This window comes from Lepus europaeus, chromosome Y (assembly GCF_033115175.1).
Source record: "Lepus europaeus isolate LE1 chromosome Y, mLepTim1.pri, whole genome shotgun sequence".
Taxonomy (NCBI): Eukaryota; Metazoa; Chordata; class Mammalia; order Lagomorpha; family Leporidae; genus Lepus; species Lepus europaeus.
In genome coordinates this window covers 2,297,045-2,323,337 of record NC_084851.1, presented here as the reverse complement: position 1 = coordinate 2,323,337, position 26,293 = coordinate 2,297,045, and the positions used below count along the sequence as shown (strand labels likewise).

The 26,293-nt window shown below is 41.0% G+C and overlaps 1 protein-coding gene across 1 annotated transcript; it reads left to right on the top strand.

Moving 5' to 3' along the window:
• Positions 1–593: 593 nt before the first annotated feature.
• LOC133753984 (ubiquitin-like modifier-activating enzyme 1) lies at positions 594–26,293 on the top strand. The gene is made up of 25 exons (XM_062184623.1): positions 594–710; positions 842–897; positions 985–1,153; positions 1,240–1,377; positions 2,558–2,664; positions 2,919–3,009; positions 3,118–3,250; positions 15,190–15,287; positions 15,368–15,514; positions 15,636–15,812; positions 15,901–16,005; positions 16,287–16,367; positions 16,706–16,861; positions 19,535–19,700; positions 19,831–20,027; positions 21,477–21,541; positions 21,751–21,946; positions 22,563–22,637; positions 22,747–22,936; positions 24,490–24,578; positions 24,797–24,889; positions 25,016–25,207; positions 25,689–25,790; positions 25,896–25,996; positions 26,158–26,293. Exons 1-25 carry the CDS (start codon positions 594–596, stop codon positions 26,291–26,293), a joined length of 3,177 nt encoding a protein of 1,058 aa, XP_062040607.1.

Here is a 26,293-nt window from a genome sequence, read left to right as displayed (position 1 = left end):
AGATCAAAATGGGGTTCAGTATTACTGAGTGGTGGTACTGAGCCTCACTTTTTTTTAAAGATTTTTATTTATTTATTTGGCAGGTAGAGTTACAGAGAGAGATAGAGAGAAAGGTCTTCCTTCCGTTGGTTCACTCCCCAAATGGCCGCATCAGCCGGCGCTGTGCAGATCCGAAGCCGGGAGCTAGGTGCTTCTCCTGGTCTCCCATGCGGGCGCAGGGGCCCAAACACTTGGGCCATCCTCCGCTGCCCTCCGGGGCCACAGCAGAGAGCTGGCCTGGAAGAAGAGCAACTGGGACCAGAACCTGGCCCGCCCACATGAGACGCTGGTGCCGCAGGCGGAGGATTAACCTAGTGCGCCACTGTGCAAGCCCCTGAGCCTCACTTTTCATCTAGCAAGTTTGTACCTAATATTTTGGGCCCTACACTGTTTAAACTCAGCCTCAGTTTTCCTTCAGGATAACCTTAGTAACATGTCCTGTGTTTCTTTAAAGATGGTATATTAATACTAAAGCTCTGTTCTTTCCCAGAATTGCTTCTGACAAAAAAATCCCATCCTTAAGTACCTTATGTTTCGTGCTGGCTTTCCAGTAGATGTCAGGCTCACTCTCATCTAAGAAACGTCGTGTTTCTGGGCCTGATTCAACACTAGAGTCTCACTGTTTCCCTGCCTACCCTGTGATGTCGGAAGTGCCCTCAGAACCAACCAACGTAAGTGTTTTCTCCATGGAAATCGGAGAAGTGGGTATGTAGCGTGATCTGAAGAAAGTGCCCTTATCCGTCTCTCCATGTTCCATTAATGCCTGTTTTCCCAACTCCGTTTTTCTTTCCTCCATCCATAGGGAATGCAGAAAAGTATTGAAACAGTCATAGATGAAGGTCTTTACTCCCGCCAGCTGTAAGTGGGTCCAAAGCTAATGATGAGTATTGAAAATAGGTGCAGCAAGATTATGGTTTCACCCAGAGGCCTCTCTAAATCTGGCAGGTATGTGCTGGGTCATGAAGCAATGAAGCATCTTCAGACATCCAGTGTGCTAGTGTCAGGCCTGCAGGGCCTGGGTGTTGAGATTGCCAAGAACATCATCCTTGGTGGGGTGAAAGCTGTTACCCTGCATGACCAGGGCACTGCCCAGTGGGCTGACCTCTCTTCTCAGGTACCTCATTTCTGCTTTCTTAACCATTGGAAAGACAAACTCCTTAGACTCCTCATGTAGTTCAGTTCTCTTTTTTAATACTGTAGTACTACCTACGGGAAGAAGATATTGGTAAAAACCGAGCTGAAGTATCCCAACCCCGCCTCGCTGAACTCAACAGCTACGTGCCTGTCAGCACCTACACAGGACCACTGTTTGTTGAGGACTTCCTTAGAGATTTCCAGGTAATATGCAGGCCTTTATCTTTTTTCCAGATGTTATTGCTGATTCCTTTAGTAAATATTTACCTAGCAGGGTGACCTGATATCTTAGGTTTATTGCTAGAACGCTAAGAGAAGCCGAGCTGTCCTTTAAGTATTCATCTATTTAAAGGAAGATATGGCCATACATTGTGGTACATGGATTGTTGTAATAGAACTTTGTAGCTAAACTGTTACTGTTTAAGTCTTGAACTCTTCTAGAGTGTGGTCTAGAGAAAGTCATTTGACCTCTTCTGCCTTATTATTTCCTGTGCATAAACAGAAGTGTGGGTCTTACAGAGTATTTGTGAAACTCAAGCTTAATAGTGCGCCTAATTTTTAGTAAAATTAAATAGCTGATTTTCTATACTAGAGGACTAGGGCGCAAGGATCCCTGATGTAGGAGTTGGAATTTATCCTGGTGAATAAATGATGGCAGTAAAAAACAAATCCTATAGATTGTGGCTGAACAAGTATTGGAGAATTCATTTATTTGTTTGAAAGGCCGAGTCACAGAGAGAGACGGACAGACAGAGAGGTTATCCATCCACAAATTCACTCCCCAGATGGCTTAAGCTGCCAAAGCTGGGCTGATCCAAAACCAGAAGCCAGGAGTTTCATCCAGGTTTCCCACGTGGGTGTGGAACCCAAGCACTTGAGCTATATTCTACCTCTTTTCCAGGCCGTAGGCTGGGAGCTGGATTAGAAGTGTAGCAGCTAGGACTCGTACTGTGTCCATATGGGATTCCAGCACCGCAGGCATAGGCTTAACCTGCAACACCACAGGCAGTGGCCCCTACAACTATTTTCTTAAGTATTGGAGCAATAGGGTTTGGTGGGGATAAACACAAGATGTTTTCACTGGAATAGTATTGTTACTTTTTTTTTTGATCCCTCAAGCACAAAAAAATACAGGCAGTAGTGAGTATTAGTTAAAGAAATGAAATAGTTGTTCATCAGATTCTTTACAGGTCATCTTTGATTTTTTGTCATAGTCTCTAAGAGTTCATATTGTTTCACCAATTCTTACCCTCCTGAATCTGACACACATAGGAAGTGTACAACAGTTTGTGGAAGAGGGTTTAACCAGAGAAAAACTTGGTGCTTGTTCTCTCTGTAACTTACAGCGTCAGGCTTTTAGCCCAGTCCTGTGATTTTTTTACAGGTAGTGGTCCTTACTAACACTCCCTTGGAGGATCAGCTGCAGGTGGGTGAGTTCTGCCACAACCATGGCATCAAGCTTGTGGTAGCAGACACACGTGGCCTGTTTGGGTGAGTTTTTATCTTTCCTTCTCCTCCAACACTTGCCACACGCACTCTGGGAGGCTTTTATTGTCTTCAGATTCCATTTAGACATCTGAATTTTCAGTTTTACATATTCATTCTCCCAGTATGGCATGAAAAGGTGCCACCTAATTGTCACCAGTGTACCGAGTTTGCTTGGCCAGTACTTACTGTATATTGAAGAACTTGGAGTGTCTGTTTTCATGGGTGTCATGCACCAGTCCTTTTGGTTCCCTCTATAGGCAGCTGTTCTGTGACTTTGGAAAGGAAATGATTGTTATGGATTCTAATGGGGAGCAGCCACTCAGTGCTATGGTTTCTATGGTCACCAAGGTAAGAAGACCAATCCTAGGGGTTCCAGAATAAGCAGGACAGTACCAAATCATTCTTTTCTGCTGGCAGTTGAGCCTGCTTCTGAAGTTTAACTCTTCCTCCATATAGGACAACCCTGGGATTGTTACATGCCTGGATGAGACCCGACATGGATTTGAGAGTGGAGACTTTGTCTCCTTCACGGAAGTTCAGGGCATGAATGAACTGAATGGCATTCATCCTCTTGAGATCAAAGTTCTGGGTATGTCATAGCCATCACAGGGGTGGGCCACAAGTGAGAAGTGGTTGCTTGGAACAAAGGGAAAATAGGTGAGCCAATACAAAAGCTGTGTAGTAACATGTCTGCACTTCAAACTAAAATAAAAGCCAAGAATGAGTCTGGAGTCTTAGCTGGGACTTAGAGAGGTGTCTGTGAGGTCATAGAGAAAGGAAGTTACAAAGTTATTTGGAGTGCATGCCACTAGTGTTTGATTCCATTTGCTTTTAAATTGTTGACTTTAAGTTTGTAGTATATCCTTAATATGTGCTTAGCGTAGCTTACGATATTTTGTTGATTCACATAAAAGAACCTTAAAATACTTTAATTTTTATCATCTTTATATCAGATATTTTTATTTATATGTAGCATAAACTTTGCAATACATTATTTACAAAGAAATATAATGAATAAAATCACCCAAATTCTCAGAATTTTTAGTTTTCATCCTGCCTGTCTTTGGGCCCATATTTTCATCAGGTAATATTTTCTTTATGCCCAAAGAATGCCTTTTAACATTTATGTGTACGTGATCATTATTTTTCATGTCAGAAATTGCCATTATCTTGTTTATTTTTTAAAGAATTTTCTTAAGAGTTTAAAGTGTATATTGACAGTTGTTTTGCTTCAACCCAGAACTACTGTTCTGGGTTACTTGACTGCATTGTTTTCCTCAGTAATTCTTGTTCATACTTTTCTTCCCTTTGTAATATGCCCATATTTTCTACCACTGATTATAAGCATCATGATGGTAATTTACCTTTATGTGTTTCTTCATGAGTCATTTCCCCGGGACTTGCTGAATTGATCTCTGAGTTTTTTGCTGTGTGTCATGTTTGGAAAAATGATAGCCTTTTCTGTTTTTCAAAATAATGCTTTCTCACTGCCCTTCATCCATCATCCCATTTTTAAAAAATATGTATTTATTTATTTGAAAGGAAGAGTTACAGAAGGCCATGGGTGGGGGGTTCTTCTGTCTGCTGGCTAATGCCCCATGTAGCCACAGTGGCCAGAGCTGAGCTGATCCAAAGCCAGGAGCCAGGAGCTTCTTCAAGTCTCCCACACAGGTGCCAGGGCTGAAGCACTTGTGCCATCTTCCCCTGCTTTGTCCAGGTCATAGAAGAGAGCTGAATTTGCCACAACACCAGCTCCCCATCATCCCTTCTTAAAAACTCGGATAAAATGTGTATAAGAGCATGTCAGAATTTCGTGGTAACTGAAACTAAAATGTTTTTATCTTCAAAGAGCTTTGTAATGCAGTGGGTAATTCTGGCTTTCCAGAAACTTTTAGAAATGCCTTTTTAAAACTATCTCATGCTGCACAGTTCACTTATTCTTGGTTTATTCCTTTTCTTTTATTTTACTGTGTCACTTACCAGTCTGTTAGTGGTCTAAATATGATTAATCTTGTCAATAAATTTATTAAAAAAGATATTAATGTTAGTGTTATAAATCCTATATATTCACGAAGCTCTAGAAAAACTGAATATGTTGAGACTTGGAAGATATCAAAGAGACATAAAGTTCATTTCTACATATGAAAAATACTTGTGGCTCAGTACAGTGGTGTATGACCAAAAAAAAAAAGGTTTCTGAAAGAATTTATGGCCAAAATTTTAAAATTTAATGAATGGTAAGGTCACAGGTCATAAGACTCAGTGAAATTAGGTAACAATGGCATTTGATAAACAGTTGTGAAGATTACATACTTTTGGTATGTAAGATTTTGTAATTTTTATAGAGATAATCTCATTTCCACTGAATCACCTAAGGTGAGTTTTTACATCTAGTGAAAACTTGATGTGATCCTATCATTGAGAGAAAAAGAAAACAGTTATCCTATCATTGAGGGAAAAAAAAACAATCAGTTTTCCTGAAGCTTTTAATTATTTCATTTTAGTTGAAAGCTAAAGACAGGCAGACAGCAGTCTTTTTTACGTTTTTATTGAAAGAATGAATTTTCTCACAGATACAACTTTGGGAATATAATGGTTCTTCTCCCCATTACTCCTGTTTCCCACCCCAACTCCCATCCCGCCACCTCTCTCTCTCTCTCCCATCTACTTCTTCATTATGGTTCATTTTTAGTTTGATTTTATATACAGAGGACCAACTCCATGTTAAGCATAGATTTCAACAGGTTGCATCCACACACATACACACAGCATAGAGAGTACAGTTTGAGAAAAGATTTGCAGTCGGTTCTGATAGTACAACTCAAAAAGCACGGAGGTCCTACATGGGGACTAAGTGCATAGTGACTTCGGTCATTCCTTTAACAATTACCACTCTTATTTATGACATCAGTGATCACCTGAAGTTCTTGCCATGGGCTACCAAGGCTATGGAAGCCTTTTGTGACCATAGACTGCATTGTTATTTGGACATGGCCATGAGCAAAGTGGATGTTCTCTCATCCCCACGTCCTTCTTTGATGGCCCTTTCTTTCCTCTGGGGTTTCACAGAGATCCTCCACATAGGATATTTTTTGCCAAAGTCTTGGCTTTCCATGCCTGAAATTCTCTCACAGGCCCTTCAGCCAGACAAGAAAGCCTTAAGGGTTGATTCTGAGGTCAGTGGTATTTGCCGCGAATGTCATTCTAGGAGTCCGCTGTGTGAACTGCTTCCCATATTTGCCCTTCTTTCCTTTTTAATTCTATGATTATTACCAGGCATTTGATGTTACAAATATGATCACTTTTATACTTAAACCTATCTATATGTTGACTTTAACATTTAATATAATCACTTTTAACAATTAAGATGGCATTTGTACCACCAATTTTTATGTGTTTGGAGTCCCATGTCCATTTTTTAGGCTGTACCCTTGGAATTAAGTCTGTATGACTGTATGCAGAACTGTACTGCTTGTCAATTATAGACTACCTCCTCCCTCTCTTATTCCCTCTCTTGTTTTTAACGTGTATCTTTTTCCAATTGAATTAAATACATATGATTAACTCTTACGTTACATACAGAGTTCAATACATAGTATGAAGAAAAGAAAAGAAAAAGAAAGAAAACAGAGGAAAAAATATAAAAATAATAAACTCTCCCTCGACTGTTCAAGTCACTGATTCTAAAAGTGTCAGTGTTGCTTCTTTAGCTTTTATTTTAGAAGTGCTATTCTCCCAAATAAAGGAGAACATGTGGTATTTGTCCCTTTGGGACTGGGTTATTTCACTAAGTATGAGGTTTTCCAACTTGCTCCATTTTGTTGCAAAGGAACGGATTTCATTCTTTTTTTTTTTTTTACTGCCATGCATTCCATAGTGTACATATCCCACAATTTCTTTATCCACTCTTCGGTTGATGGACATTTAGGTTGCTTCCATGACATAGCTATTGTGAATTGAGCTGCAATAAACATGGGAGGTGCAGATAGCTCCTTGGGTAAACTCCCAGGAGTGGAATGGCTGGGTCATATGGTGGGTCTATGTTCAGATTTCAGATTTTTGAGGTATCTCCATACTGTTTTCCATAGTGGCTTTACCAGTTTACATTCCCATTGTTGTTTGTTGATTTCTGTATGTGAGCCAATCTAACAGGGTGAGGTGAAACCTCATTGTGGTTTTGATTTGCATTTCCTTGATGGCTAGAGATCGTGAACATTTTTTTCTTGTGTCTGTTGGCCATTTGATTTTCATATTTTGAAAAATGCTGTTAAAGTCCTTGGCCCTTCTCTTAACTGTGTTGTTTGTTTTGTTCTTGTGGAGTTTCTTGATCTCTTTGTAGATACTGTTTATTAATCCTTTTTTGGTTGCACAGTGTGCAAATAGTTTCTCCTATTCTGCACTTTTCCTGACTGTTTCTTTCACTGTTCAGAAGCTTCTCAAATTGAGGTAATCCCATTTGTTCATTTTCGTGTTGACTACCTGTGCCTCTGAGGTCTTTTCCAGGATTCTTTGCCTGCTGCAATGTCTTGAAGGGTTTCCCCTGTGCTCTTGATTAATTTTACAGTGTCGTGGCATAGATTTTGATCTTTAATCCATGTTGAGTGGGTTTTTGTGTAGGATGTAAGGTAGGGGTCTTCATACTTCTGTATGTGGACATCCAGTTTTCTCAGCACCATTTGTTGAAGACAGTGTCCCTGCACTAGGGGCTAGTTTTAGCACCTTTGTCAAATATCAGTTGGTTGTAGAAGTTTGGATTGAGTTCTGGGGTTTCTATTCTGTTGCAATGGACTATCCATCTCTTTTTGTACTAGTACCAGGCTGTTTTGATTATAACTACCCTGTAGTATATCTTGATGTCAGGTATTGTGATGCCTCTAGATTTGTTTTTGTTGTATAAGATTGCTTTAGCTATTTGAGGTCTCCTGTTCCCCCATTTGATTTCAGCATTAGTTTTTCTAGATCTGAGAAGAATGTCTTTGGTACTTTGATTGGTATCGCATTGAATCCATAAATTGCTTTTTGGGAGAATGGACATTTTGATGATATTGACTCTTCCAATACGTGAGAATGGCAGATTTTTCCATTTTTTTTGTATCTTCTTCTATTTTGTTCTTGAATGTTTTGTAATTCTCATTGTAGAGATCTTTGAAATACTTGGTTAAATTTATTCCAAGGTACTTGATTGCTTTTGTAGGGTTGTCCTTGGAAATTCTTTCTGAGCCATGGCATTGTCTGAGTATACAAAAGCTGTTGATTTCTGGGTGTTGTTTTTGTATCCTGCTACTTTACAAAACTCTAATTAGGAGTTCCAAAGGTATCTTATCCCCTAAATACAGAATCATGTTATCTGCAAATAGAGATAGTTTGACTTCCTCCTTCCCAATTTCTGTTCAATTTTTTTTTGGTTTGTTTGTTTGTTTGTTTGTTTGTTTTTGACAGGCAGAGTGTGGGCAGTGAGAGAAAAAGAGAGAGATCTTCCTTTTTGGTTGGTTCACCCCCCCAGTGGCCGCTGTGGTTGGCACGCTGCGGCTGGCGCACCGCGCTGATCCGAAGCCAGGAGCCAGGTGCTTCTCCTGGTCTCCCATGCAGTGCAGGGCCCAAGGACCTGGGCCATCCTCCACTGCCTTCCCGGGCCACAGCAGAAAGCTGGACTAGAAGAGGAGCAACTGGGACAGAATCCGGCGCCCCAACTGGGACTAGAATCCCGGGGTGCTGGCGCCACAGGCGGAGGATTAGCCTAGTGAGCCGCAGCACCGGCCTGATTTCTTTTTTTTGCCCAATAGCTCTGGCTAAAACTTCCAGAGTTATATTGAATAGCAATGGTGAGAGTGGGCATCTCTCTCATCCTAGAATTCTGTGGGAATGCTTACAGATATTCCCCATCAATATGATGCTGGCCATGGGTTTGTCATAAATTACCTTGATTGTGTTGAGGAATGTTCCTATATAAACCCAGTTTGCTTAGAGCTTTCATCGTGAAAGGGTGTTGTATTTTGTCAGATGCTTTCTCTGCATCTGTTGAGATAATCAAATGGCTTTTGTTCCTGTTTGTTAATGTGATTTATCATATTGGTTGATTTTCAAATTTGCAACCATCCCTGCATTCCAGGCATAAATCCCATTTGGTCTGGGTGAGTGTTCTTCCTGATGTGTAGTTGGATTCATTTGGCCAGGATTTTATTGAGTATTTTTTCTAATATATTCATCAGGGAGCTTGGTCTATAGTTTTCTTTCTCTGTTGTATCTTTTGTAGGTTTAGGAATTAAGGTGATATTGACTTATTGGGTGGATTCCTTCCCTTTCAATTGTTTTGAATAATTTGAGAAGAACTGGGTTTACTTCTTCTTTAAATTTATGGTAGAATTCAGCAGTGAAGCTATCTGGTCCTGGGCTCTTCTTTGTTGGGAGGGCGTTCATTACTGATTCAATTTCTGTCTGGTTATGGGTCTGTTTAGGTGTTATTTCTGTTGTGTCTGTTGTTAAATTTCCATTACCATCTCTAATTTTATTGATTTGAGTCTTATCACCTTTTTCAGTTAGTTGGGCCTACGTTGTGTCAATTTTGTTTATTTTTCCAAAAAACCAGCTCTTCAGTTTGCTTAATTTTTTGTTTCAATTTTGTTGATTTCTTCTTTAATTTTAATTATTTCTTTTCACCTACTAGCTTTGCATTTGACTTGCTGTAGTTTTTCTAGATCCTTGAGGTACTTAGAGAGTTCATTTTTAAAAAATTTTTTTAAAGCTTTTATTTAATGAATATAAATGTCCAAAGTACAGCTTATGGATTACAGTGGCTCCCCCCCCATAACTTCCCTCCCAACCGCAACCCTCCCCTTTCCCGCTCTCTCTCCCCTTCCATTCACATCAAGATTCATTTTCAATTCTCTTTATATGCAGAAAATCAGTTTAGTATATATAAAGTAAAGATTTCAACAGTTTGCCCTCACATAGCAACACAAAGTGAAAAATACTGTTGGAGTACTAGTTATAGCATTAAATCGCAGTCTACAGCACATTAATGACAGAGATCCTACATGATATTTTTTTTTAAAAATTGATTAATTTTCTATGTAATTTCCAATTTAACACCAGGGTTTTTTTTTTTTTCATTTTCAATTATCTTTATATACAGGAGATTGATTCAGTATATACTAAGTAAAGATTTCATCAGTTTGCACCCACACAGAAACACAAAGTGTAAAAATACTGTTACAGTACTAGTTATAGCATTACTTCACATTGGACAGCCCATTAAGGACAGATCCCACATGGGACGTAAGTACACAGTGACTCCTGTTGTTGATTTAACAATTTGACACTCTTGTTTATGGTGTCAGTAATCTCCCTAGGCTCTAGTCATGAGTTGCCGAGGCTATGGAAGCCTTTAGGGTTCGCCGACATCAATCTTATTCTGACAGGGTCATAGTCAAAGTGGAAGTTCTCTCCTCCCTTCAGAGAAAGGTACCTCCTTTGATGGCCCCGTTCTTTCCACTGGGATCGCACTCGCTGAGATCTTTCATTTAGGTCTTCTTTTTTTTTGTTTTTTTCCAGAGTGTCTTGGCTTTCTGTGCCTAAAATAGAGTTCAGTTATTTTGCGACTTTTCAGTTTCTTAAAGTAGGCACCTATTGCTATAAACGTTTCTCTTACCTTTTGCTGTATCCCACACATTTTGATAAGTTGTATTGTCTTTTTGCTTCCTGAAATTTTTTGATTTCTCTTTTGATTTCTTCTGTGACCCACAATTTGTTCAGGAGCATGTTGTTTAGTCTCCATGTGTTTGCATATGCTCTAGAGATTCCCGAGTTGTGGATTTCCAGCTTCATTGCATTGTGGTCTGAGAAGATGCATGGTATGATTTAAATTTTTTTGAATTAGCTGAGACTCACCTTATGACCTAGCATATGGTCAATCCTAGAGTAAGTTCCATGCACAGGGGAGAAATATGTGTACTCTGTAGCTGTGGGGTGGAAGGCTCTGTTAATATCTGCAAAGGTCTTCCTTCCAATGGTTCACCCCCCAAATGGCTGCTATGGCCGGCACACTGCACCGATCTGAAGCCAGAAGGCAGGTGCTTCCTCCCGGTCTCCCATGCGGGTGCAGGTCCCAACCACTTGGGACATCTTCCGCTGCCTTCCTAGGCCTCAGCAGTGAGATGGACTGGAAGAGGAGCATCGGGACAGAATCTGTTGCCCCAACCGGGACTAGAACCCGGGGTGTTGGCGCCTCAGGCATAGGATTAGCCTAGTGAGCCACGGTGCCGGCCATCCTGGTGATTTTCTGTCTGTTTTATCTGTCCCTTGCTGAAAGTGGGGTATTGAAGTCCCATATTTCTATTATATTTGAGTCCATATTTTCTTTTAGATCCCATAATAATTCTTTCAAAGAACCAGGCACCCCATAATTAGATGCATATAGATTTATAATAGTAACGTCTTTGTGTTGGATTGATCCTTTAATCATTATATAGTGTCATTCTTTGTCTCTTTTTAATAGTTGGTGTGTTAAAGTCTATGTTGTCTGATATTAGGATGGCTACTTTTTTGGTTTCTGTTAGCTTGGAATATCTTTTTTCCCTTTTTTCACTTTCAGTCTGCAAGCATCTTTACTGGTGAGATGTGATTGCTGAAGGCAGCAGATAGATGGGTTTTCTTTTTTAATCCATTCAGCTGGTCTGTGTCTTTTGACTGTAGAGTTGATACCATTTACATTCAGTGTGACTAGTGTTAAATACTGTCTTTTTCCTGTCATGTTTCCTTAAGTAGAGCTGTTTATGTATTTTGGTTTTTCTTTGTATTTTAGCTAGGTCATTTCCCACGGTCATCTTCTTTGTAGTGCAGTTCCTGTTTCTGTGTTTCTGTGCAGCACATACTTGAGCCAGTGTTGTAGGGCTGGACATGAATCTTTCAGTTTCTGTTTGTCGTGGAAACTCTTTACTTCACCTTCATTCATAAATGGTAGCTTTGCAAGGTACGGTATTCTCAGTTGGAAGTATTTTTCCTTTAAAACTTGGAATATATCATGCCATTTCTCCTTGCCTGTAAGGTTTGTGATGAGAAGTCGGGGGTGAGTCTGACTGGATTACCTCTGAGTGTCATCTATCAGTTTCTCTATGACACATGTTAAGATCTGTTCTTTCACTGAGCTGAGCGTTGCCAGAATGTGTCATGGTGAATACCTTTTCTGGTCATGTCTGTTGGGGGTTCTATGTATTTCTTGTACTTGGATGTTGTGGGAGTTTGCTGATAGTATTTCTTTCTTTTTATTTTTTTGACAGGCAGATTTAGGCAGAGAGAGAGCCAGAGAGAAAGGTCTTCCTTTTCCATTGGTTCACCCCCCAAATGGCCGCTATGGCTGGCGTGCTGCACCGATCCAAAGCCAAGAGCCAGGTGCTTCCTCCTGGTCTCCCATGCGGGTGCAGGGCGCAAGCACTTGGGCCATCCTCCACTGCACTCCCGGGCCACAGCAGAGAGCTGGACTGGAAGAGGGGCAACCGGGACAGACTCCAGCGTCCCGACCGGGACTAGAACCCAGGGTGCCAGCACTGCAGGCGGAGGATTAGCCAAGTGAGCCATGGTGCCAGCCAGATAGGATTTCATTAAGAAGGCCTTCTAATCCATTCTCTCTTTCCACACATTCCAGGGCTCTCATTATATGTACATTGCATTGCTTGATACAATCTTGTAAATCTAAAACTGTGATTTTTAATTTTCTAATTTTTTTTCTTATATTTAGTATTACTGTATTAATTTAGTATTACTGTATTAATTGCAGAAGTTTGTCTTCCAGTTCTCATATTCACTCTTCTATTTCATATATTTGATTTCTGAGAGATTCCACAACATTTTTTATTTGGTCAATTTGAAGTTTCCATTTCCAGTATTTCATTTTGGCTTCTCTTTAGAATCTCAGTTTCTTGGGAATGCTTTTCATTGAGATCTTGAATCCGTTTTTATTACTTCTAAGTAATCATACAAATTTTCTGAACTCTTTTTCTGGCATGTCTTCAATTTCTTTTTCTTCAGTCTCCATTTATGAAGATTTAGAGTGCTCCCTTGGCAAGTTCATAGGTTCTTTCTTATTCAGAATTTTCCCTTTGCTCTTTGGCATTTGTTTGTTTTCTGATTGATTTAACTTTTAAGTTGATTTCCCTCTGCTATGAGCTGCTATGTGTCTGTGCTGGTTGCCAGTGTAAGCAAGCAGTTCCACCTCCTGGAGCTTTGTTTATTTCTGGGAGCTTAAGGAGGAGAGTACCCAGGCTTTGATGTACTAAGCACCACCTACCAGGGCTGGTCTCCCTGCTCCTTTGTTCACTAAAAAGAGCTTGTGTTTGTTTTTCAGATTTATTTTTTGCTGTGTAACTTGCATGATGGGAGAGAAGTCACTCTGAATTGTTGTGATTGTTGTTCTCTGGTGGGGTGTGTTGTGAGGTGGCTCCCGCAATTTTTGGGTTCATGGCACAGGAGGGAAAAGTGCAGCCCGCTGCCTACACTCAAAAATGTAAACAATCAGTGTCGCCTTTCCCTGCCAGCTGCAGTTCCGGTTAGGGGGCGGGGTAAGACACCGAGGAATCGTGGCATGTTCACCCTTCCTGACTGTGCCCCAGAATTTCTTCTTCTTCCTGCTTAGAGCACCGATTACTGTTCACCAAATTTCCACACTCATCTGTGTATGCATCTCTGTGGGCTCACAACCTCTCTCCTGATTCACTGAGGCAGTGGTGGCTGTCTCCTCACTGGTTCTCCTTGCTGTTCCCTTTCTGCACTTTGGGCACCTCTCTGTTTTCCCAACGTGGACCTGTGCACACTCTGGTGAACTCCTGGGCCACTCTGCATAAACTTTTTATTATTGCTCTGCTTCCTCGTATTCCTTCTACTCGTTAATTATCCATTTTTCCCTGTGTGACTTGGAACATCCCACTGCTATACCGCCATCTTGCCTCCACCTCCACAGACGCAAACTTCATCTGCTGTTTCACTCCATAAACAGCTGCAGCCGCTGTCTTGGGCCAGGCTAATGCTAGGATCCTAGAACTCAGTCTGGATCTCCCTCATGTGTATCAAGAACCTGAGGACTTGAGCCACTTCTGCTGCCTCCTGCGGTGTGCAATAACAGGAAACTGGAGTAGAACTGTAATAGCTGGAATTCATACTAGGCATGCCAACTTGAGATGCTGGCTAATGAAGCACAGTCTTAACCACCATTTCAAATGCTTGCCCCCTCTTTTAAGGTCCTGTCCCTCTGCATCCATGATTGAACAATTAGAGATCAAAAATATGCGAATGATAAAAATTGCATGTATATTGAGCATATACAGGATTCTAATCATTCTTACCTGAATAGTACAGGAACACATTTAACTATTTACTTGTGTTGCATTAGATATTACAGTCCTAGTGTCTTAATGTGAGTTAGAGTTTGAGTTTGAGTTTGTGTGTGCAAGTATGATCAGCATTTTGTATGAAGAACTTGAACATCTGTGGGAGTTTTGTATCCATCGAGTTCCTAGAACCATTCTTCAGTTACAAAGAGATCTTAGTGTTTTTATAGTTATTTTCCTGGCCTTTGGTAGTTTTTTGTTTGTTAATTTTTTCTGCTTTATGCTCAGGTCTGCATTATATTTCTAAGGCTGGTGTTCTTTAATTTGCTTCCCTGTCCTCAAGAACTGTGTCCTGTGAAGTCAATATGTCCTTGTCTCTGAATTCTATACTCATCGTCAAATGAGGGTGATCCTTCCTACTTCATGTGCTTTGGCAACAAGCTGGAATAATCAGGCATCTAGTTGCATTTGTTGTTTTATCAGGAATCATTTTTTTTTGTACTGCCTTGTCTCATGGTTAAAAACTGATATCAGTGGTTTCTTCATTAATTATTATAGGAAGTTAAATTAATCAGAACTGAAACATTTTAGTTGGCTGAGGACTGGACTAGAGGCGAAATTCTGAGTTGAGCCCCAAAGTCAGAGACATATTATGAGACATGGTTGAGACATGTCCTCAAGATTTGAGTTGTGTGAAGGAGAGACACTTCTCTCCTAATTGTTGTGCCTCTCCCAAGGATCTGGGTTAATGGTATACAATTTACTTAGTTTCAGGTGGAGAGTTGATGACACTTCTTAGAGTTTGGAATAGGAGAGAGAGACATCTCTTTCATATGTTCTGAGTCTCAGGAGCCTGAGCAGACCCCTGGAGATCAAAGACAGGTTTCATTCTTTGTATCTGAGTGCTTGCTGTCTCCTACACTCAAGTAGACAAAAAGGATAGAAGGTATTCACAATTTTTAATTGAAAAGGAAGAGCTATGAACTTGGCTTTTTAGAATAGTGTTTAGAAGTAGAGTCATTGAGGGGGTTGAGCTGTATCTGGGGTAGGAGAGAAACGGTTTTAGATACCTGAATGTAAGAATAGAGGCTGACAGTGACTGTGCTACAAGTATTTTGGTTTTTAATTTTAATTTTAATGGTGCTAGATGGCAAGATGGGAGAGTTGTTACATGACTTAACATATTCCCTTCCATCTTTTTTTCCCTTAGGTCCTTACACCTTCAGCATATGTGATACCTCCAGCTTCTCTGAGTATATTCGTGGAGGCATTGTCAGTCAGGTCAAAGTACCTAAGAAGATTAGTTTTGTGAGTATGAGTTGATGGTAGGTTTCTGAGTGTTTTCTAGTTGTTTCCGGCCTCTGATCCTGATGTCCCACTTTCCACAGAAATCCTTAGTAGTGTCATTGGCAGAGCCAGATTTTGTGATAACGGACTTTGCCAAGTATTCTCGCCCTGCTCAGCTGCACATTGGCTTCCAGGCCCTGCATCGGTTTTGTTCTCAGTACAATCGATCTCCTCGACCACATAATGAGGTAGAGATGGGGAGATAACCAGTGAATTGGACCAAAGCTGTCATATGTTTCCATTTGCCTACAATTTCGTTCCTCCTTATCCTCCTACAGTGGTCTGACATGTTCTTTTTTGACTCGTCAGGAAGATGCAGCAGAACTGGTGATCTTAGCACAGACTGTGAATTCTGAAGCCTTGCCCCCAGGACAGCAGGACATCCTGGATGAAGACCTCATTCGCAAGTTGGCATATGTAGCTGCTGGGAATCTGGCACCTATAAATGCCTTCATTGGGGGCCTGGCTGCCCAGGAGGTCATGAAGGTCAGCATGGATGATTAAGGGCATGGCCAGAAGTGTCCTCTACTTGTCACTTGTCAAGCCTCAACTACTGACAGCCTTTTCTCCCCAGGCCTGCTCTGGCAAGTTTATGCCTATCATGCAGTGGTTGTACTTTGATGCTTTAGAATGCCTTCCTGAAAACAAAGCAGCCTTCATGGAAGACAGATGTCTCCCGGTATGTGGGTCCTCTGTGATGACTTCATTGTGAGCAATTCTAAAGCAACTCTTCCTTAGACTTCCTGGTTTTTTTTCTTTTCCTTTTTTTCTTTTTCTTTCTTTCTTCCTTTCTTTCTTTCTTTCTTTCTTTCTTTCTTTCTTTCTTTCTTTCTTTCTTTCTTTCTTTCTTTCTTTCTTTCTTTCTCTTTCTTCCTTCCTTCCTTCCTTCCTTCCGTCCTTCCTTCCTTCCTTCCTTCCTTCCTTCCTTCCTTTCTTTCTTTCTTTCTTTTTTTTTTATAGCATCAGAACCGTTATGATGGGCAGGTGGCCGTATTTGGCTCAGACCTACAAGAGAAACTGGGCAAGCAGAAGTACTTTCTGGTGAGTAGACACCCACTGCCTTCACCTTCCTTACTAGCTTCTGACCCCTCTTAAATTTTCTTTTGTCTCCAGAAGTTGGGTCTTTCTGATTTTTGGTGGCTTGATCACATTCATTTTTTCACTTTCTGTGAATTGAAGGAAAACTTGATATATTCTTTGTTTTGGGTCTCAAGTGCTTCCATTTTTAAGATGATGATAGATTTTTGTGATTTGGCAGTTTAAATATGTGGCATAGGTGACTTTCTTCCATCTTTGTATCTCTACGGGAAGTATGGAACAGTAAATGGCTTCCTGCTATCTGCAGTCACCTTGACCAGACTCTCTTTCCCATCTTCTAGGTGGGTGCAGGTGCCATTGGCTGTGAGTTGCTCAAGAACTTTGCCATGATTGGACTAGGCTGTGGGGAGGGTGGGAATATTACAGTGACAGATATGGATACCATTGAAAAGTCCAATCTCAACCGACAGTTTCTCTTCCGGCCTTGGGATGTCACAGTGAGTTGAATGGGGTTTATCTCTCTCTCTCTCTCTTTTTTTTTTGTTCTCAGTCCTAGTGTCTTAGAACACCTCTCTCTGGGTGTCTCATAGCTGCGTCCAAATTTAATTGTCTGCCGGTCAGTCTTCAACTCAGCAAACATTTATCAAGCACTTAGGTCATTTCTTTGGTAGGTTTTCATAATTTCTCCACTCCTGCATTGTTGATTTTGGGCCATTTTGAATGCGGTGCTGTAAATTGGGGTTATGGAAGGCCGTTGTGAAAGTCAGTAATTTTACTGCCTGCTCAGAGTCTTATAACTTTACAGTCCACATAGTAGGTTCTAGACATTTGAAATACATGTTAAAAAGAAGTTCCTGCCCTTTTCTAATAGGAAAATTAATAGTAAAATACTCTTTGAATCCACAAGATTACAATAGCCATTTTAAGAGTACTAAGACCATTATTTGATTTTTTTACTCTTATTTTACCAAAGAGTGGAATTTTCTAATCTACTACAGGAAATCCTCATTTAATTCAATGAAACACTTTTCAAGTGACCACTGTATCATGAGACAGAATATGTACTAGTTGTAAATATCCATTCCAAATGGAAGTTGATTGAATATGGATTCCAGATTTACTTAAAACCAAACTTATAAACATTTTTGACTTGTTAAGTTTGCTATATAGTTTTAAACTCCTGCAAGTTATGCTGATAGGCTGTCAAACTATTTTTCTGTGCTGCATTTTCCTTCAAACAAAATACCAGGTTGAATGCATTAGAAATGAGAATCTAGCTGTCATTAAGAAGTACATAAATATATCTGACCAGAAGATAAATGGAGTTTGGCTCCTGTTACTGAAGTTTGCATTGGAAAATATTTTTATGATAATTCGGATTATGTGTAGGATCTATTAAGGATTTTTAAATGGTCTAATTTTTTTCTACTTTCTATTTAAATATGTGATATGAAAATCTATAGAACAAAGTTTCTTGGTTTCATAACTTAAAAAAAACAAATACAGTCACAGAGAATATCATTAATACGTGAAAAGGTAGGGTATGGACGTGGTAAGAAACAAAGGTGTCTTTGGAAGGTTTACAGTGTAGACAAAAGTATCTTTCATTAGAAAGATGACATTTTTGGGGCTGGTGCTGTGGTACAGTGTGTTAACACTCTGGTCTGAACTGCCAGCATCCCATATGGGTGCCGGTTCAAGACCTGGCTGCTCCACTTCCGATCCAGCTCTCTGCTGTGGCCTGGGAAAGCAATAGAAGATGACCCAAGTCCTTGGGCCCCTGCACCCACCATGGGAGGCCTGGAGGAAGCTGCTGGCTCCTGGCTTCGGATCAGCACAGCTCCAGCCATTGCGGCCAATTGGGGAGTGAACCAGCAGATGGAAGACCTCTCCCTCTCTCTTTTTTTCTCTGCTTCTCGTCTTTCTGTGTAACTCTTACTTTCAAATGAATAAAGAAATCTTAAAAAAAAAGATGAAATTTTCTTCAGATACTCGAAGGATGTAGACTAGAATGTCTAGCATGGCCGACGCCGTGGCTCAATAGGCTAATCCTCCACCTTTGGCACACTGGGTTCTAGTCCTGGTTGGGGTGCTGGATTCTGTCCCGGTTGCCACTCTTCCAGGCCAGATCTCTGCTGTGGCCCGGGAGTGTGGTGGAGGATGGCCCAAGTGCTTGGGTCCTGCACCCCATGGGAGACCAGGATAAGCACCTGGCTCCTGCCATTGGATCAGCGCATTGTGCCGGCCGCAGCATGCTGGCCGAGCCAGCCATTGAGGGTGAACCAATGACAAAGGAAGACTTTCTCTCTGTCTCTCTCTCCCACTGTCCACTCTGCCTGTCAAAAAAAAAAGAAAGAATAATTTAAAAAGAATGTCTAGCATAATAGTGTGCCAACAGATAAAGGTAAAAACCTGAGCAAAACTATACTTTATGGTGTGCAATGATAGAGACAGCTCATTTTTCTCCAAGGAAAAATGTATTACCAGTGGAGAGTTTTTTAAAAAGATTTATTTTTGTTTATTTGAAAGAGTTTGAGAGAAGAGAGATGAAGGCATCCACTGGTTAACTCTGCAAATGGCTGCAGTGGCCAGTGCTGAGCTGATCTGAACCCAGGGGCCAGGAGCTACTTCCAGGTCTGCAGGGGCCAAGAAACTTGAGTCATCCTTCTCCTGCTTTCCTGTGCCATGGCAGAGAGCTGTATAGGAAATGGAGCAGCCAGGACTCGAGCCAGCACCCATTTGGGATGCTGGCGCTGCGGGCCACAGCTTTAAAACACTTCACCACAGTGTTGCATCATCAGTAATGGGTTTTAAATAAGAAAAGGTCTTGGTCTTGGTTTTGGCTTTGGCTTTGAAAAGATCCTGTGTGCCTTTGTTTTTATTTAGGTGATGTCATCCCTAACCTGGGTCTCATTAAATGAAGAAAAAGGTAGAATCAGTTGGTAAAATAATGCAAAACTAAGGAATTTTTTTCCTATTTGTGGCATACATCTTGGGCCCTCTTTGTCTCATTTCACATTTTCCACATGTGGCATTGTCACAGAACAACAGCTGATGTTCTTGAATTTGGAGTGAAGGCTTTTCATCACTTAATCAGTTGTTAGGTTAGCTGTTTACAAGGTTGTGTGTGAATGTATGACAAACAGCTTTCTCCCTCCATTCCCATTCAGAAGTTAAAGTCTGACGTAGCTGCTGCATCTGTGCGTCAGATAAATCCACACGTCAGAGTAATAAGCCACCAGAATCGTGTGGGCCCTGACACTGAGTGTATCTACAATGACGACTTCTATGAAAACCTGGATGGTGTAGCCAATGCCCTGGACAATGTAGATGCCCGTGAGTTTCTAGGCACATGAGGATAGGGCAAAGCCATCATTGTGCATATTAGGGTGGGGTGTACCTTTTTTATTGTGTCCTAATACTCCTCTCCCAGTTCTCATGATACATCCTCTTTACCTCCATGAAGGCCTGTACATGGACCGCCGCTGCGTGTACTACCGTAAACCATTGTTGGAGTCAGGGACACTGGGCACCAAGGGCAATGTGCAAGTGGTTATTCCCTTCCTGACGGAATCTTACAACTCTAGCCAGGACCCACCTGAGAAGTCCATCCCCATCTGCACACTGAAGAACTTCCCCAATGCCATTGAACACACTCTGCAGGTGATTAGCCTTGGGCTCTTTGGGAGGTAAAAGAGACAGGCCCAGACATAGCCTCAGGGTCTTGAAGCCCTTGGCATTCCAGAACTGTATGCCTCAGTGTGGCAAATCTTTCTGCTAATCAGTTTTCATGTGTACCAACAACTTCGTTTTTAAACTTTTTTTAACTTTAAAAAATCTTCTGTTAGTTAAAGACTACAATTTCAGTAAACATCTGAAAAGTGAGAATGTGTAAACACTAATGTGTTTCTGAGCAAAACTGACTGCACTGTTAACTTTGTTTTTCAAAGGTAACAGAGTTATTACAAAAAAACTTTGCATTAAAGTATATATTTAAATTTCCATAACTGCTGCTCAAAATGTTTCAAACAGTTAGTTTATCAGAATAGTTTCTGTTGACATAATGGCCATACATATAGAACAGGCCATATTTAGTTGAAGAAAATAAATACACCTGAGTAACTGATACACATAACCTAATCCTAATCTGCAACCCAAGAACCACACCATTGTGTGTTTAGAGTGTTTCTTAGTGTAATATTTGAGACTTTGTTTAGGAGGAATTATCTGTAAAAAAAAAATTGTCTTCCCAACTTAGCACTTTCAGCATGAGTGGATATACTTATTTATGTACTCATGACTGTCAGTTTTTGGCTCTCATGTGTATTTATATGTTTATATAACCTCTAGTAGGTCGCGTTTTCTTTTGTGCCCAACATGCAGGGAAATCTATGAGAAAGGTTTTAAAACATTTTCATTATATGACCTCAGACTTCTGTGAAACTTCTGCATGCCTCGGATTCCTTATCCATAAAATTTCCATGACAATTAGTATCTCATCCTTTCTATAACATTTAACATGCATTTGCTATTTTGAATAAGCTCTAGATATATATGTATTTGGTTGTTTCTTTGTAGCAAGTACATGGAGCATAAAAATTACTCTCTAGAATGATAAAGTAGGCAGTAGGACAGAGCTACAGTCTCCAGTGAATCTCTGGCATCTAGAGATCCAAATGACTTTGCAAATGATTGTACTTACTGGTCTTACACTTCTCATATTTAAAGTATAAAATGGCAGCACACATGCAGAACTGCCTTGTTTTTTTGCCAGTCCCAGGGTCCCTGTGGGGATTTTTGTTGTTATATTTAGCTGTGAATTTTCCTTCTTTTTGCGGAAAAACACCCCTATTCTAGTAATGTACACAGACCTGACGAGTAGCTCTTCATGCCTAAGCACCTGCGTTACTACTGTATAGATAAGCCACTGAAAAAGTAGAGGTGTGAAGTTGAGGAAATTTGGGGAGCCACATTTAACAAACTTCACTGTTGCACACTGACAGAGCAGAAGTGCTTCTTTCAACTTGCTTGATTCACTGATTAATCTTTCTAATACGTTTAGAAACCTCTGTGTTATTCATTGTCCCTGTGTAATGTTTGCTTTGTCTGCAGTGGGCCCGGGATGAATTTGAAGGCCTCTTCAAGCACCCTGCAGAAAATGTCAACCAGTATCTCACGTGTGTAACAACTGAACTGTGACGCTTGCCCCTGCCCAACAAAGCCTAAAAACCTTGTGTCTGCTTCCCTCACATCTGTACCTTATTATGTTTGAGCCTCTTGACACCTTTTGGGAATCATGTCTGGCTTTGCATGGAGAGTGTGGGATTTTCAGGAAGCCTGCTTCTGGGTCTGTTGAATAATCCTGCTGTTTGCTTCTTCCCTATAGAGACCCAAAGTTTGTGGAACGGACTTTGCAGCTGGGAGGCACCCAACCAGTGGAGGTGCTGCAGGCCTTACAGCGTAGCCTGGTGCTGCAGCGACCATATACATGGGCTGACTGTGTGACTTGGGCTTGCTACCACTGGCACACCCAGTATTCTAACAACATCCGGCAGCTACTCCACAACTTCCCTCCCAACCAGGTATTATGGCACTTTTCTGGACCTTTTGGCAGAGTACTTTTCTGGGAAACAGGAGAGTTCTCCAGGTTTTTGATAATCCAGCAATCACAGGCAACCCAAGGATTGGTATCTCAGAAAAACAAGCTGCTGTTCTGCAAACATGTTCTGCCTATTTCCTTTTCCACCAGGAAAGGGTTTTTTTCATTTCTGGTTTCCTGGCTTATGGTGTCGAGTATTGTTTCTGATCTCACATTGTAGATACTACCAGGGAAAGCTTTATAGTTCTAAAGTTTTATAGTTATATAGTTGCAAATTTAACAGCCATTGTTGGTTTGAAACCCAATGGACTTGACATTAGAGCAAGCCATTTAGTTTTCTCTTTGTATTTCTGTAACTTTATCTGTAAAGAAGAAATAATAACTCATATATTGGGGTTTTTTTCAGGGTTAACATATATATGTTAAGCTTTAGTTTGTATAGTGCCTGCCAGAGTGACAAGTTTATGATTTTTTTTGTTATTCTGATAAAAAGTTTCCCAGAATAGTGTCTAGACTCACAGGAACAAAGTGAGGTGTTAGCATTGCCAGCTGGTCTCCTACACTCAGGTTCTACTCCTCCAAAATCTTTCCTCTCCTAGCTGACAAGCTCAGGAGCCCCGTTCTGGTCTGGACCCAAACGCTGTCCACATCCACTTACATTTGATGTCAACAATGTAAGTCTCAACTTCCTGGGATCTCTTTGGGTCAAGGGGAAGTTGGATAGGTAGGAAACAGGCAGATTTCCCCACTGAGAACTGACTTTGTGTGTTTGCCTTCTCACAGACGCTACATCTGGACTATGTGATGGCTGCTGCTAACCTGTTTGCCCAGATGTATGGGCTGATGGGCTCTCAAGACCGACCTGCTGTGGCCACACTCCTGCAGTCTCTACAGGTACCTGAATTCATCCCCAAGTCTGGTGTCAGGATTCATGTTTCTGACCAGAAGCTGCAGAGTGCCAGTGTCTCTCCTGGTGAGTTTTGGCCAGCAGGCCAGGAGTTCACTCTACTTTCTCCACCTCTGTCTCCTCACTAGCCTTACCACTACTTGGCCCTTCTCTGTGACTATAGGCATAGGGTTTACCAACATACCATCTTTTTGGGTGTTACTTTTATTCTGTGTGAAATAAGGATGACTGGTTGCAGGTGTCATTTCTTTTCTTCCTACCACAATAGATGTCAGAAATAGCTGTTCATTATCCCTTTTCTGGTTTTTGTTTGCCTTTGTTCTTTGCTTCTCTATATGATCTGAACGAGTGTTACCTTTTCTTGATCCCTTACCTGCTTTATCTCTTCAATTTCTCCTGTATCCCCATGTAAATATTTACCCCAAACTTTTTGTTTTCTGTTTTCCTCCTTATCCTGTTGTCCTCCGTATGTCTTCTCAAACCTCATTCTCAAATTCCCATCTCCATCTATCTACAATGTGGCTCATGCTATGTGTCTTCCTCTCTGTAGTGTCTTACACCTGAATGTGTTTCTTCCATTTTACATATCTCACCACTTCAGATCAGTTGCCATATTTTCCTTTATAATTGCCACCTCTTTATGTTCCTCTGTGCACATATTTGTCTGTATCTCTCATGCATGTCTCCCTTCCATGTATTTGTTTTTAACTCGCCTTATGTACGTAACCTATCTCTACTATTCTCCCACTGAATCTTGCCCTTCAAATTTCTTGACATTAATCCGACTTGATGGTTCCCTTCTTTGTTACTGTCTGGAAGTTTTCCTTCCTTCCCTTACTCATTTTCTTTTTCAACTCCAGTCTCATGTTTCCTCCCCTGTATCTCCTCATCTGTGTGTGTTATTCTTCCATACGACCTCGATATCCATGGTATATCTTTTCTGTCTTCTGTCAAGATCCTATCTGCTCCCTCTTTTTTTAATATGGTCAGAGTCTGATAAGGCTATTACCTGTTTATGATGTGTGTTCAGCAATGCTAAATGTGTTCTTGTACAACAAGACTAAGACTTTTTAATGTTAACTAAAAATTCAAGTCCTGTTACAGTTTCTCCTCATTTTTCCCTTCCTCACTGTCTCAGGCAGCATACCTGTTTTCTGCTTCCACAAGTTATTATTCTAGGAATATAAAAAGTAGAATCATACTATTTTTCTTTTGTGTCTTATTTATTTTATTGCTGTGATGTCTTCAGTAATGCATGGACAGATACAACACCTAGAAGGTTAATGTGTGTTAAAAGTATGTGTCAGAATTTCCTTCCTTTTTAAGACTGAGTCTATTACATGGATTACATTTTGTTGACAGAAATTTGGGTTGCCTCTTGGCTATGCTGGATAGTGCTTCTTCATCATTTATTAATAGCTTCATAATTTTCCTATCATGCTTCCTACATCTTTGTACCTCTTTCTCTGGGGGAATATTGCCTCCTATTTTTCTTGTCTCACTATTTCCCAAAGTGTCCATGATATGCATGAACACTTTGTGTACCCTGGGCTACTGATTTTACCTCAGAAACAGGCTTAGGATCAGAGGGACTAACCGTGTCTCCTCTTTTCGCGCAGATGACAGCCATCTAGAGGAGCTCAAGGCTGTGCTTCCCAGTCCAGACAAACTCTCCGGGTTCAAGATGTACCCCATCAACTTTGAGAAGGTTGTTGGTGGGGCCCTGATCTGGGTAGGGAAATAGGTTGACAGTGGCTCAGCTCTCAGGCTTTGTCAGCGTTATGGATCTACAACAGGGCCCAGTCATCCTTTGTGGTGTGGAGGTTAGCAGGTAGTTGGAGTGGGAAATATACTTCTCGCATGTAGCTAAGAATCCTTTTCACTCTTATTCTTTCCCCTCTCCCCCCTCCTCCTCATTCACAACAGGATGATGATAGCAACTTTCATATGGATTTCATTGTTGCTGCATCCAACCTCAGAGCAGAGAACTATGATATATCTCCTGCAGACCGTCATAAGGTAATGACAGTCTGATGAATCTTCCATCCCTGTGCAAGCTTACTTAAGTCTAGAATTTGAACTTAGCTTCTTGTGTAGATTTCAGCCTTCTCTAAAAATAACTTCTCTGGCACACTTGATTCACAGAGCAAGCTTATTGCAGGAAAGATCATCCCAGCCATTGCAACAACCACATCAGCTGTAGTTGGCCTTGTGTGTCTGGAGCTGTACAAGGTAGTGCAGGGACACCAACAGCTTGAGTCCTATAAGAACAGCTTCATGAACTTGGCTCTGCCATTCTTCAGCTTCTCTGAGCCCATTGCCCCACCACGTCACCAGGTGAGAAGGGTGACAGCCTGCCTGTATGGAGATGTCATGTTACGCATTAGTAAACTATGTATATGAGTGAAAAATGTGTGTGTGTGTTTGTATGTGTGTGCAGTCATCTGTATTCCTTATGGCACGTGTAAGTTTCTGTCACTGGGTATCTGCTTTTTGTGTTCCCTTGTTCATTCATTCAGTGTACAAAGTGGGAGCACGACACACATTTTGAAAAAAAACCAGATTGCTAAGGTACTTATAAGAAATTAAAAGGAGGAAAGTAAACGAGATGGAAAATGAGTGAAAGAGGTAACAAGATCTCAGTCATATGTGGCTATTTGGTCATTATAAGAATTACAGTTACTTAAATTGAGATGTGGCTATCAGACTACTTGGAATAAAGAATTTCAGTGGCTCTGACCTAACATGTCAAGTTGGCTGATAGTGGCCAGGCCATCTGGAATAACAACTATCCTTCCCCTTGTTCTTTGTTTCCAAGTATTATAACCAAGAATGGACTTTATGGGATCGCTTTGATGTACATGGATTACAGCCTAATGGTGAGGAGATGACCCTCAGGCAGTTCCTAGAATACTTCAAGGTAAGGTGCCTTTCTTCTTCATTTCCCCCACCCACGGGGTTGGTAGTTGTATAAATCCAAATCTTACAGATGGTCGTTCCCCTTCCTCCTTCTCATCCTCTGTAGACGGAGCACAAACTGGAAATAACCATGCTGTCCCAGGGTGTGTCCATGCTCTACTCATTCTTTATGCCTGCCTCCAAGCTGAAGGAACGTCTAGATCAGCCGTGAGTTGGTAGCTGGGGAGGGTGGAGGTGTCCTGCTCAGTGGGATCTTAAATTTCCAGCTGTATCAAGCAATAGTTAACTTTGATCTTGTCTTTGCCTACAATATGTCCCTCTCTTCTGTGTCACCTCCTTAACCTTCTGTTTTTTTTTTTTTGTCTCAGAATGACAGAAATTGTGAGCTGTGTGTTGAAGAGAAAAGTGGGCCGCCATGTGCAGGCTCTGGTGCTTGAACTGTGTTGCAACAGTGAAAGTGGCGAGGACATTGAGGTCCCTTATGTACACTACATCATTCCTTGA

Bases quoted from the DNA above. Each gene is read 5' to 3' on its own strand.
- LOC133753984 (XM_062184623.1), top strand. From the start codon at position 594: ATGTCAGGCTCACTCTCATCTAAGAAACGTCGTGTTTCTGGGCCTGAT. The intron at 16,006-16,286 runs GTATGTGGGTCC...TTTTTTTTATAG, and splicing joins TGGAAGACAGATGTCTCCCG to CATCAGAACCGTTATGATGG. The intron at 19,701-19,830 runs GTGAGTTTCTAG...ACCTCCATGAAG, and splicing joins CCTGGACAATGTAGATGCCC to GCCTGTACATGGACCGCCGC.